The sequence below is a fragment of the Lepisosteus oculatus genome, chromosome 10 (genome assembly GCF_040954835.1).
Source record: "Lepisosteus oculatus isolate fLepOcu1 chromosome 10, fLepOcu1.hap2, whole genome shotgun sequence".
Classification (NCBI taxonomy): domain Eukaryota; kingdom Metazoa; phylum Chordata; class Actinopteri; order Semionotiformes; family Lepisosteidae; genus Lepisosteus; species Lepisosteus oculatus.
The window spans coordinates 40,153,297-40,167,852 of record NC_090705.1 but is presented as its reverse complement, the minus strand read 5'-3'; the positions used below and the strand labels follow the sequence as shown (position 1 = coordinate 40,167,852).

At 35.6% G+C, this 14,556-nt stretch overlaps 1 protein-coding gene across 3 annotated transcripts in view; it reads right to left on the bottom strand.

Moving 5' to 3' along the window:
* LOC102683743 (BMP-binding endothelial regulator protein) overlaps positions 1–14,556 on the bottom strand; it is a 186,864-nt gene that overhangs the window by 126,537 nt on the left and 45,771 nt on the right. For all 3 annotated transcript variants that reach the window (XM_015357052.2, XM_015357053.2, XM_015357054.2), the window contains 4 exons: positions 13,154–13,294; positions 12,323–12,418; positions 11,213–11,385; positions 9,768–9,920 (listed from right to left, as the gene is read on the bottom strand). In XM_015357052.2, coding sequence (XP_015212538.2) covers positions 9,768–9,920; positions 11,213–11,385; positions 12,323–12,418; positions 13,154–13,294 — 563 coding nt within the window. The remainder of the gene's footprint in view (positions 1–9,767; positions 9,921–11,212; positions 11,386–12,322; positions 12,419–13,153; positions 13,295–14,556) is intronic.

Sequence of the window (14,556 nt, the reverse complement as noted above, 5' to 3'; positions counted from 1 at the left end):
ACGTATCTCTTAAGTAGACATATCAAATGTTAAATTTAACCGAAGCTGAAAATGAAGAAATGATGGGAAAAAAAGGTCATACTGGAAGGCAAGATTAAACTGGTTATGTCAGATGTTAATAAATCCTGTTTAATCTTTCTGGTACAATGACTGTGGAGGGCATTCAGACCCCTAAATGATCCGAGAACCATGTTCAGCCATTTCTTGGAAGAAACCAGAGTATAACTGTCAATTAAATGGGTGGATAGCTTGTTTATTTCCTCTGTAAAAATAGCCTCCTAATATAAGTTTTTTAACACACTTTTCCTTGGTTTCCATTTGTAAGCTCTGGCCTGTGTCAGAGTCTTTGAGGATTTTGAATACTTGGTCATCCTTGGTCAAGACAAACAATGTGCAGTTCTCCCTTTTTAGTTGCTTCCCCAGAATATCTACTGTAAGACTAAATTGTTATAGCAATATAAAAGGCTAAATCATTGTCATACATATCTTCTTCTTGTTTTCCTTATTTACAGTTTACTGAATGTTTCTGCTACCTGCTAGTAACACTCTGCACTGGTCTACATTAAATGTACGTTTGCCCAGGTATTTGCCAGTCTTGAATTGTGGGCCATGTCTCTTTCAATCTCCTTTATGGCTTCTACAGTGTTGGCTTCTCCTGAAACTACATATCATTATAGATACAGTATAAAACTATATGAAAAGAATGCCTTTTAAATCTGTAAAGGTAAGCAAACCTGTATTATAATTCACTGTTTCCCAGTATGTTCACTGGCAAGTGTAGCTGGAACAGGAAGTCCAGCAGTTAAGACAAGTTGTCCCTCCACATGAAAACAGTGAAAGTGGTCAGGAACATAATTAAAGAGTGGGATGGGTATTGTCAATCAAATAAAGAATCTGTAATAATTTGCCATTAACGAACTCGATCAGGGTATTTAAAGCCATCTCCTCCTACGCCCAGTTAATTTGGAACATCACTGACGCTGCTGTGAAGGAGGTTTTCATGTGAATAACTTATTTCGTGAATGAGAATTCATAAGGAGTGTACTGACCTTAAAAAAAAAATAATGAGCCTATAATGCTTATGTAGCTTAAGCAGTATCAACAGTGAGATTAATCAGGCTTTCTCAAACTATATTTTTTTCTGTAGAATATTAATGTTTATTGGGATGAATGGCAAATCAGTTTAACTTCCCAAAATATCACATCTATATGTTGGATTTCATGCTCAATTCAAGCTACAAATGTGACTCCATTGTTACACACATGAACAACAGTGAACATCTGTCTGCAGCCACAATTCATTGTCCAACAACTACACTAACACAAAGAGTTATATTGGAGTTATCACACCATGAAATAAATAAAAAGGGGACATGAAGTTCATTTTCCCAGGATGTATATTTCACTTCATATGCAGTTATTAAACTAAACAATCTTCTGAAGGGCGTTTTTCAACTATAAGGCATTTGCATCTAGAGTTATTTTTGATTTTGTGAAACTTGAACTGTTGTCTCTCAATTAGCAAACTCTTCAGTGATTCTGTTCTACTATACTACTTAAATAATGCTGACATTTACAAAAATTACCATGCTGGGCTAATTTTCATCTGCAATAAAAATGAAAAGTTGTAAAAAAAAAAAAGACATTTTTGCATTTTTTGAACCAATATAAAATGAAAAAAATTAGAGTTAGGGATCACACAGGCAGTACTGTACTTGACTTACTGGACCATTAAATCAATATATGGTTTGAAAAAAAAAAGCAAAAACGAAAAAAAAAATATTTTCTTAGTTTTAGATTTCCCTCACAAGACACATTAGAAATCAGATGGAACTGAAATGGGCATAAAACAGGTTAATGAAACCCTAAGACCTCTCTAACACACAAATACCCCTCTTCAGCTACATGATGCATTAAATGTCACGCCCTTCCAAACCTTATTATCAGCCACTGAAAAGAAGCCCTGGAGCTACTGCTAAAACATGTGAAATTAAGGCCTGCAGACAGCTGGGAGTGAAGCTGTTAAAGGGCACAAACTAAGGAAGAAAATTACCATCCTGTCAACTAATATACCGTAGTACTGAGCACAGACTGTCAACTTAGGGCCGACATCTTTAATATCCTTTGTTTTGTTTCTTAATAGTAACCACTTGGATTTGAATCAAAAGTGACTCATACAGGAGATGGAGAAAAAGCTGATCAATCTGCACTTCATTTTTTACATCGACTGTATTATTTGGTGATGTGTCATGTAGCCATGTACAGAACAGACCATATTCACAAGCCTATTTCCGATAAAGCTAAGCTTACCTTACTACTACGCCTCAGTAATTAAAATCCTGAAAGATTTATTTAACCTTCCCCACTTTAATGTGTCCTGTTCTTGTTGTGCCAATAAAATATGTACTGAAACCAGCCCGAAGTTACTAATGTTACTAATGCACGTCTTCCATGCAAACAAAATTTAAAGCAGATCTCTAAATGCTGTCAAATAGCCATGTTTTCATAACAGTTTTTACACAATTCCAGTTCACATTTTTTCTTTTCATTTTTGGTCAAATCAGTTACTGCAAGATCCTAATGACTAAGGTTAACCCCAGCCAACCTTTTCTTTTGATCTATCACCATGCTACACACGATGAGAACAGCACAGTGAAGACAGTCAGTCCTGATTAGCTGTTAGAGGACTTGCCTTTTTCAGCACAGTGTAGCCTTTCAGTAAGCAACATCAGACTAAGTTGTCAAAGAACAGTGTTTCCTTATAGACCCATTTCTTTCTTAAGCTTATACATTCAGTGCAGAAATAAAACAAGTAGATCTGACAGAAGAGCACACAACTAACTTTGTAATATGTATTTTGACAATTTGCACAGGACTTTACATACACAGCATGAGGTGAACGGACTATTTACAGATTAAAGGTAAATCATTTTCTAAACAGATCTTGTGGGACTGTAATCAAAACAAAGCAAAACAAAAGACACATGCTTATATACAAGACCTTCTCATTCATCCTTAATTTGATACTACAGATAAGTATAATTAAGCAATTCACGTACCGTATTACTGGTTAATGGTAACCAGTATTATGCTTTAGTGCTTTCCCATGACATTACTGCTGAAAGAAAGTGTTCATTTCCTTTGTGTAACGGTATCACAAACAGATGATCAAGAAACAAAAGATGTGAACTAGAGGTAAACTGATCAAGCCAGTTTCTAATCCTTTCAATAGGGAAATCAGTGATTTTCCAAAATGAGATTGAAGCAGGTGAATGATGTTGGATGCAAAACCAAATTGAGGAGCAAGAAACTGAAATGATCTTGGCACTATTGTTGATTACAAGATAAACTTTGAGGAAAACAAAATATTTGCCGTATTTTTCTTGAGAAAAAGCTGCTCCTTATGCGTGTACTACGACGATGACTTTATTCTATACAACATTTACTGAATCTGTCCAAACATTCCCTGTTGTAGGCTGGATTGCTAACCTTAATACACAGAATAAAATACAGACTGAGCAGGGTAGTGAAGTTAGCCAGCAAAATTATTGGTGCACAACAGATACAGCTGTCAGACATCAACGTCAAACAAACAGTGCAGAAGGCCAATATAATTATTGACTAATCACTGACTGTCATGACCACCCCTTGTGCAGTCTGAGATCCTTCCATCTGCGCTAGCATTTTGACTACCTAGATTAAAATGCAATATTATCAATATTCATAATAATTATTCCCTTAATTTGGACAATTTATTGTTATCTTACATCCTTTATATTATATATTTATTCTTAAGTATGTTCAAATATGTTAAAGGACATCAAAGAGACCTTTAGACAGAAGGCACTTAGTTACCTGAAAACTTTCAGTATTCATAACCTTGGGTGAGCTTTAACCAGAAAAAGATCAAGCAAAATCTAAGCATGGATCAGACATTTTTTGTCCTCTTATTGAATAATTGTTTCCCTTTTAAGCATTATAAGTCACAAAGCCATAACTATACAAATGCGATTAAATACTGCTTCTTTTAAATAAGCCTAAAACACCCTGAGGTTGAAAAGTGTACATAATTAACGTCCTCAGAAATCTAGGGATACCTTACCATAACAATAAAAGCATTATTGCTTCACTTTTAGCTGAAATAAAATATCAGAAACTTCCAATTTGAACCAAACTGGGAAGCGGCACATAACTGGCTAAAAGTGCTGTTATGGGAAATTTCATTTTAGATCTCAACAGATTTATAAATTAAAGGAAAGATCACATGACTTGTTTGACTTTTTTCTATAAGGACTTACCTATAATGGCTTCACACAAATGGGAGTTTAATGTGGCATTCAGTATAAGTACTTGTACAGATTCCAGTATCATCAAGTCAATAATTACAAGCAACAAGCATCATAAATCAGCATTTTATCTGACACCAAATCTGCTGTGGCCAGTAATAAAATCAACACTACTTGCACAGACTGCAGCTTGGCATGAAGTTTGTTCATGTGAATTTTGCATCACAACTGCAGAGGGGAATAATAAAACCAGCGCCATTCCAAAGGGTGCCAGACATTGTACCAGCCATCAAACAGACATATGATTAATAACTGCAAAACTGTCAGATTCTTTTTCTGTTGGGAAATTAAATAATTAAATCAAGCTAGTGCGCTGGTACAATGAAAGTATGATGCTCCCCAGCTCCTGAATGACACAGCAGTTCACTGCCAAACAAAGCATTATTCGTGCCCACAGTAATTATCGATCACTAAATGATTAATTAAATTCTATTAATTGTGTAATGGAATTATATTAATTAAATAATATTAATTAATAATTAAATCATTCTTGTTTTACATGAACTGATATGTCAAGCATTGAAATCTTACGACACAGCTGTATAAAAGTAATGAGAGAGGTATACTGGTGGAAATTAAAATCACTGCTGATTAAACAAAAAAAGCACAATCTCTAAAGCTTGAAAATATTTTGTTTAATTTCAAGGCTAGACTTTCATTGCAAAAAGATTAATCGACTTGCAGAGAAAATGCTCATTTCAATATTAATTAAATATTTAATATAAAGAGAGATTATAAATTAACTTTAACAGCACAGTGCATATTATTTTAGAAATAATCAAACACATCATCTTCAGTTCACGGACACTGCGCAATCAGTTCTTAAAATGATCAATCCAACATTCATGTTTTGGTGTAATTGTTCATTTAAACTAAGTCATTTAAAGGATGACTTCCATGATAAGATTTCTTACAATACAATTTCTGTATTTCAAAGATAATATGAACACCTAAGCATTTTGACTCAAAACAGAAGGTAAATCCATACTATGTATTGGAAATAAAGAAGATGAAATATTGCTTCATCCATTAATATTTTGCCAGTTTACAGTTTTCAATGACCAACTTCATACATTCAGTTGACTGCCCTGGGATTATGTCAGATACAGTAATTATCACAAAGTACACTTGATTTTCCTGTCTGACACAGAGTCCAGATTTCTGCTTAACGTTCTGCCAGAAATATGAGTAATTAAGAGTGAAATATGTGGGGGAATCTAATGCTGGCATTTTCAACTATAATGTCTACAACTCTTGTGGCTCCTATTAGTCCACTTCTAGTTAGAAATGGAGTTTAGGCAATTGTAACCTGATGATCATACTATTAGCAGTTATTTTAAATTTACACATTTACTAGAACTTAATCTGACAGGTTTAAAATGAGTCAAGGCTCATGGCTGGAAAAGATGCAATATTTACAACTTTCTTTTAAAATTACATTCATCAATACATTATGAAAACCTTTTGCAAAATACATTATACGGTATTGTGTAAGTCATGCATTTAAAAGTATTTTACGTTCATCCATTCATTCAAAAGGATTTCATTATTATAATTCTGTTTGTCCAGACAGACACTAGAAATACTACAACTGCTTTGTCAGAAAAGCTTACTGTAAAAAATTAATTGAGTTGAGTTTACATTTCTGGTCTATATATTAGCATGAAGTTATATTTCTTGGCGATTTACTCAACTACTACGAAATTAATTAGCATTATTTCTGCTTTATTACTTTTGTTTTAATGTTGTAAAACAAACACAGTTGGACACAATACAAAACTACTGTATATCATATTTCATAACAATAATGTCTTTTATCTGTAAAGGGGAGAGGAACTTTTGGTGGTGTTACTGTTATACCAGTTAATAACAGGACATGTTACACATGACTCTCTCTTTGCATTCCTATTCCTAATCTTTATTCTTCTCCACAAGCGATGGCTAAAATTACATTCTGCTGAATCTAGTTTTTACAAAAACCACTTGTCCAGTGGAATGAACAGACCCTTAAATCCGCCCATTGTGGCTGACAATAATTACCCAGTGCTTTCACAGTAGCAGAGAGAAAGAGACAGACTTAGAAAGAGTGACAATGGCACAGGAACAGAGAGAGAGAGCTTTTCCCTTCTTTTGTCGCACTGGTTAGATTGTATGACAAGTTAGCAATAACCACTCAAGTTTTTCCCCAAAGAACAACAGGTGTTGCATGTATCTTCCCCAGTCACAAGTAGCGATTTGCCAGTACCACAAAGTGACATCTTATTTGTTTTCTGTGACTTATCCATTTTCTCTGATCCTGTAGACTTAGCAATAAAGTCACAATACCCAAATGCAGTGCTTTTTCCAAAAATGTAATCAGTTCTCTGCACTGTACGTAGGATAGTAGTCAACTCCCAAGAATCTATTTGAGGTTGACAATGAAAACATTTTTTTTTAAATCAAACATGAGACAACAACTGAAGATGCATCCACCAAAAAAAAAACATGGTAACAAAATACACTTAATCTCCGAAAAACAGTAAGAGCCTACAACTCAATACTTTATAGGGATTGGTAAACAAAATGTTGGCAACAATGTGTGCAGAGTTAAGCAGTGCTGGATAAGGACAGTTTGAAGCCTGTAATTGTAAGGCACATCTTGGAACCCGTCACGCTGCTTTCAGAGATAAACCTTCTAAATCGATGAATTGCAAACGGAGTTAAACCATTTGAAAGTTACTGTATCATGTTTTTTGGTGCAACAGTAAATGCAAACACCCTGAAAGCTCTTTAATGTTCAAGGCTTCGAACTGACAAAGTGGTGCAGCCACAAAATACTCGGGAAGAAATTCCATTACCTGCAGGTTAAGTACTTGCATTTATAATGTGTGGAGAGTTAATGCCTCTTTTAAGTGACTCTGTCAAGCAGAATTCAAGATATAGCAGCTAATGCTAAGAACCTCACATTTTTGCTAAATGTGTGAACTATAAAAAATTATGCATACGGTATTAAACACCTATAAAATGACTGTGTTCCAAACAAAAAATCCATTTGAATCCATAAGTTGTTTAAAAAATTCATCCTGCCTCTCATGATCGCTTTACTTCTCTGGTTTTTCTCACACATCTAAATGGGTAACAAGCTGGTAATTGAGGAGATTCAATGACTGTAATGGGTGAGTGAGACAAACTGACTTGCTTTCTAACAGTGTAAATGGGTTGATTTATGATCCATGTCCAATATTGAACGAGTTATTTACAAAAGAAGACTTCAAAGAAGATCCCATTACTCTTCATTGATTGAGAAGTATTTCCAGTGAAAATACCACTACACAACTGGAATCATAATCCTCACAGATGTGCTTTCTTACAACTAAACATTACATTTGTATGTTAAAGACATTCTGTATTTGAGTTTTGGACTCAAAGTACTCAAGAGCACCAAGAATGTGCAGATGTAAGAAAGGTTACAAAACAGGAGAGGGCTATTAGACAAAGTTGTAGAGAGCACAGGTGAAAGCAGATACGAGGTCCAAATGATTAATTCCTTAGGTATGTGTAGGTAACCAATGTTTTAGCAACCATGTGAAATACAAGAAAGTTTGGCACAGGCACGAGTCAACCCTGATAATAGGAATATTACATCAGCTCTTAACTAGAAGCACAAAACAGAAATCCACAATTTACAAGCCAGAAATCTGCTAGACAGTCTTACCCCTAAACCAATGAAGCAAACACAATACACAGGAATGTGAGAAATCTAGAAAGTTACTACAAATCTTAAAATTAAAAGTACAAATAAAGCAAATTAAACAATAAACAGATGGAGGACATAGACATGAGCACAAAATTGTTTCAATAGGTGCATAGCTATTTTTTGCTTCTCTCAAACAAAGCTCCAAAGACCTGCTAGCCTACTGGCAAAGTTATTCGCCAAGTCAGCACATCTCAACATTGGTCCTAGGGAACTACAGTATTATCTGAGGCATGCTGCAGTCAAGATCTTAATCAAAGGCAAATTAAATTAGGTTCCTTAAAAGACCTGTTTTAAGTGTGTTTATAATTATTCTTTGAGTTCTTAAAATGTTGTGGCTGTATTGTATAGCATTGGTTTGTAATTGGTATGACTCTCTTCCGATACCTGAGACATTAACTGAAATATAATAAATCTGAAGTTCAGCAAAAGGAGAAAAAAAACACTCATTGTGGGAGTCTTTGATGCATTGTCCTTCTCATCTGTAACTGTTCATCATAATGCGATCACCTAATAAGAGCTTTTATCTTGCATTAAGAGAGCAAATAAGTAGCACATTTACGAGAGACTGTCTGAAGTTCTGTATGTAGGACTTCTGAAACCAAGGACCGAATGCAGAAAAAAGTCTAAACAAGCAAGGAGATCAATTACATGCGTCAGTTAGCACTGGTGATTAAAGGCCCAGTTGGAAAGAAAGCCAGCAGACACAGCAGTCCCTAAGGATGAGGGTTGAGAAGGTACATTCTTCTGAACAGAAGCAGAGGATGGAAACATGCATGTGAACAGGGCTCTTTGTATTGTTTGGGTCATGTGCGCTGCTCTGCTACTCTGTGCTATGTATGCTAAGCGACCTTATTTATGATACATATCATATCACCAATTCCTCAGATTCTGCAAGACATTACACTATATACAATAATAAAGTGGGACACCTATTGAATTAAAGCATTAGATTCTTTTATGGTAACATGATTATCTTGTGAACTCCATGTCTCTGCTTTAGGACTACTTTAGCAGATGCAGATGCTGATGCCTTAAACACACCCCAGTATTCAATCAACTTCCAACTTGTTCTATCAAGCGACTGCAAGTTAAATCCCACTTGTTATGCCACACATTGATCACGTATTCAGCTTCTTGTCAGTTTTCAATATCTTTATCTTAATGAACTGGGTGGTACATAATTAATTAGGGCACATTATCTTGTACATCTCCCTCACACCACAATGGAACTCTGATTTTGTTTTTGAGTGAATGAGGCCCTAAGTGTCCAAACAATTATTATGAGCATGTATGAATTTTCTTTAGCTTTAACCACATGATTTTCTGTTACAAAAGCTTGCACTGGGAAAAACCATTAACAACATAACGTAAGAGTTTTATTTTGAGTGCATAATAGTATAATTATAATTATAGTATAATGATAATATATTCTAAGAATCAGACCCTGAAGTACATCATAAGTGAGTCATTCCACTCACTGACTAATCTACAATATCCAGAGATGGCACTGAATTCTTTATAACAAAAGCCAGGTGCACTGGTGTTGGGTGGGGGATGCTTGGATCAGTATGAGCTCCTTTTGCTGAATATATCTCCAGGACTCAGAAGTTCAGGTCTGCCCTGCTCGATGCAGCGCAGCAAGGTATGTGTGGCTACTTTTCCGACATGGAAAGAAAGAAACCAACCTGTCTGTAGGTGCCTTCCATCAAGGTGTCCAGGTTTTGCAGGGGCGCTGGGGTTTTGTCCTTGAAGCGCGTTAATAATCTGCGCTGAATTGCTCGGAACTGCACTGCTCTCTCCGCCAGGAGGTCCTGATATTTCTCTGCATTCACACGCAACTGTAAAGGCACGCCATTCATTGGGTTAGAACACCTGCAACGCAACAAGGCATCGCTTTTGAAGCTAATGTGAATCTTCTTATTACCAAAGGGGCTAGTTACGTTCTCATTAGAAAGTTCAGTCAGACTTTCTGTTTTTTTCCCCCACAGCTGGAATGTCTGATTACAATTTCACCTCAGTTTCACCTCCACACACAGACATGCCAACAAGCGAGGGGCATGTTGAAGAGAGCGTTAGTCAGGGCCCCTTCACTGTAATGTCATGCGAGTTAACTGCCCATACACAGCCATCGTTCTTTCACTCACCAGTGGTGTCTGAAACGCCAGTTAATTAAATCACCTCGCGGACAAGTATGATTAAGAAAATGAGAAATATGCCATACCAAGCCTTCTGTGTGGATTTTTTAAAACGTGTACGAAGAATGGTGGAACAGAAAATGAAATGAAAGTGTTATAGAAATATGTCACTGTGAAAGACCATCATTTCTTAAAAATGATTAAACCATCACAAGACATTGCTCTGTTTTTTTAAAAACCACCACAGACCCTCAAGGCAAAATGTAGCTATTTTGCAAAATAAATATTAAAACAATGATCTAACATCTGGTAAAGCAGGAATTCCTATGATGACTGTATGAAAACATTCAAAGATAGCAAGAAGGCCATCAGAAGAGTGAAAAACAAAGTGGGGGCGGCTTTCTTTCTGCAAGAAGTCAACAGGAGATTTAAAAAAACAAGATTATTGAAATATTTCAGCATATAAAGATATTTCAAAATATTACACACACATGCTTAATAATTACATAAAAAGATATTTTATACATTGCTTACATATTGATTTCACTGCAGACCTTTCTGTGAAGCAAGCTTACTAAAAAAAAGTGATTGATACTTGTTCTTTCAGTGAAGCTCTATATTCATAAAACAATCTCTGCTTTTATTAATTCCTTGATTTTATCAATTACACTGGCAGCAGTGTACAGTAGTGGCTGGGGCTCTGGACTTGTAATTGAAAGGCTATGGGTTGGTTCAAATGCTAGATGGAGCACTGTTCTGGTGCACGACACTTCATTCAGACTGTTTCAGTAAAATTTCATACTATATACAAGGGTACAAATGTAAGTCTCTTCAGACAATTGTCAACAAAATTAATTTGTCGCAGATCTTGTATACAAAGAAAGTGCAAACATTTCAGCTAATTTTGTAAACGGACGTTTACAATGTGATGAAACCAAGCCTCTGGTCCCAGCAGTAAAGTTTAATTCAACTTGCAACACTTTTGCAGCACTAACCTCGAAATGACGATCTACTGTCTCAAAATACTCCAGCAGAGGAATGGGTCCAGTGAAACTACACCGATAGTCTCTGATTCCATGCTTGGCAAAATGCTTTTCAAAGCGCCGAACCAGATCTTTAGTTACCAGCCAGAGGTCTTCAAAGGCTTCGCTCTGAATTCGGTACCGCTCTAAGGGAAATGAGACATAAACAAAATATGCATATACTGTAGATATATTGTCTGCATACCATTATTTGTGATTATTCTAAATAAAAACATATTAAACTAAATCTATATACAATTAAAAATACGTATCACTACAATTTAATAAAACTATTTCAGGTATTTAAATGCTGTGCCTTTCCATAGCAAAGAAAAAGACAAACACGATTAAATGAACTTTTCCTATGTTTAATTGCATAGAATAGATCACAAGTGTGCCCAATGCCAAAGTGGTAGAGAACATTTTAACTTCTGTTAGATGAAAAATATGAAATAACATAGCATAAAATTAACGTGTGTAACAGACAGCTGATGTAACGCTGGTCCAAATACAAACAAAAATAAAATAAAAATAAATACTTCATAGGATTAAAGTTCAGGAATATCAAAAGGTGCCTTATAGGGGTCTGTTGCTTACAGTGGGTGCTGCATTAGCAATTAGCAATTTTGTTACAGTATATTTTTGTTACGTCAGATAAGGAGCTTGTATATTTGTAATAAAAACAAAGGAACAATTGCCAGTGACCACGTTGATTGGAACTGATCAATCGATTGATCAATCGGAAAGCATATATATAGTGTATATATTTATTTTTCTCATATAATAAGAGTGTTTCAGGGCTGTAAAAAACATCATTTGTAATGTAATGGATATTCAGTAATAAAAGACACCCCTTCCCCCTTTTCAGACTGCTAACTGAGGCTGCAGTGCATTGTGCAAATTCTGCTAGCAATGTTGTTGATCAAGTTGTTCCCAAATAATGTGGAAATGCATTTCACACCTGCACAATCCACATTCCAACTCGGCCAATTTTCATGTCTAAATGATTCCTTAAAACCTGAAATGGATTTCAAGGAGATATTCTGGAGAAAAAAAAACGTATGATGATATGTATATACTCACGAGATGTTTTTGAGGCTAGCAGAGTGACTCTGGACCCGGCTATTAACTGGAGGCCAAGAGCATTTACATGTTCCTCGTCAGATTTCTCTACCAAATCTTTCAGATATAGTAACAAAAACAGGAGATGCAAGTTAGAAGTCACATACCAGTCACTCACAGCTGAACAATAAAAGATATACACTTGCAATGTTATTTTAAGACTTCTTCAAAAGAAGAATGTCAGACAGAGATACGGTCTCAGATTTATCATCAGGCAAAGGACGCCGATGAATGAATTGCTGCACAACAACTTTGCTCCTTATCTAAGACTGCTCGCCACACAAGTGTAGGCTGCAGATCTATTTTGTTTTTTAAGTGCAAGCAAAAGATTTTTCCGAGATGTGATCCCCAGTTCCCGATCATCAACCCAGAAAAGACAGAATCCTGGAGGACAGGTCTAACATTAGTTTTAAGGGATGGGAATGTTTCACAAAACAACATCTGGAAAGAGTTTAAGCCTGATATTTGCTGACACACAGAATAACCAAAGAAATCAAAACACATTTTTGAATGTCCAATTATTTTTTAAAAAATCACACTGTAAACAATGGATAAATTCACAGTTGCCAAACTATCATATAACTTTTCTTTTTTTAAAAGAAACGACCATTTGTTCTAAATCCTAAATAACACCACGTAGCAACAAATACTGGCTTAAGAATGTCAGTACACATCCTATATGTTTAGTCTACTAAAATTACAAACTAATTATTGAAATGCAATGCTTGTAAAAATATAAAATAAAAAAGAAAGTAACAAGGAAACTGAGCATATAATTCAAATCAACACTACCTGGGAAGATTTCTGAGAGGTTGACTGGAGGCTTGTTTGTGTCAATGGTGATTTTGTAATTTGCATTCTTGGAAGGAGAAGCTGGGTAGGAAACTAGCCTTAGTGGCAAAGAAAACTGACACTGGGCAACCCGAGGAACTCCTAAAACAGGGAAAGAAAATGAAATGACTAAACTGAAGTCAACGGAGAAGCCTAATTATCTAAAAACACACCTTCAAAAGAGACTGTAACAATGTCATACATCATCGTGTACAACATCTAATGTAACTCGATAAAAAAATTGTAGACAAAGGGACCACCTAAGCTTTCAAATTGTCACAATGTACATAAACAATTAAAATAAAATGTATAAACAAATGAGAATGTGGTGAATTTCAGGAAAATAGTATGGATTTCATAATTTTGCTCATTAATAACAGCAATTAGCTATTTCAAACACACAGACATTCCCATCCCTCTGAATATTTTCGCTTTGGAGATACATAATTTAATAGTTTTATTGTCCATTTCTGCTTTACATGCAAAGCTCTCCTTTCAGCTGGTGAGCCTCAAATACGCTCTCCAGGAGTTTTACCAGACCCTATCTAGGAGGTTCAGTAACTGAGATTCACAGTGGCGAACTTGCTAAAAGACCACTGGAAAAACACAACTTTGCTTTGGTTTATACACTTCTTTCGGCCTGCTAGAGTCATTTCGGGAAGAAAAAAGGAGACCTATTCCAGTAGCAAGTACTGGTCGCCAGCACTTCCTTAATTCTTTCCTGTTATGTCTGGCTAGGTAATTTAACCCGTTTACTATAGGGGTTTGCTTTGCCAAGCTCATATCCGATTTTTTAAAAATATGAAAGGAGAAGAGAGGCTCATGGAAGAATGATAGTGTATAAAAATCACAGCTTCTCTGTTGCAAATATATCATAAAGACCTTGCGGACAATCCCCACCCCCCTCCAAAAAATAAAATGGTTCAATTTGAAAAATTGAGCAATTAAAAATTCTACCTGCACCTGCCAGTGCTTATTTTTTTTTAGAGAGTACAAGTGTTTAATTGTGCCGTTCTTGTATTCTTTTGTTTTTATAGTCACCAGTGAGAACAAGCGGAAGCACAGCTCTGGTGTACATATGGCTTCAATGGTGAAACAGAACATGTTGAGCATAAAAAGATCATCAGGTCTGTATTCTCTCTGTTCACCATTGGATATTCAGAAACAAGATACGCCACAAATGTTTTACAGTACTTTTTTTTTTCAGTTCTAGTGCAGTTACCACACATTAGGTCAAAACAAACTTGCTCAAGAGAGGGTGCTCTTATTCAATTATTCAAATACAAAGTGAAGAAGGATTCCCTTGTTGATAACATACGGATAAAGTCATTTAAACCTAAACTAGGAAGAGAAGAAAATTAGCT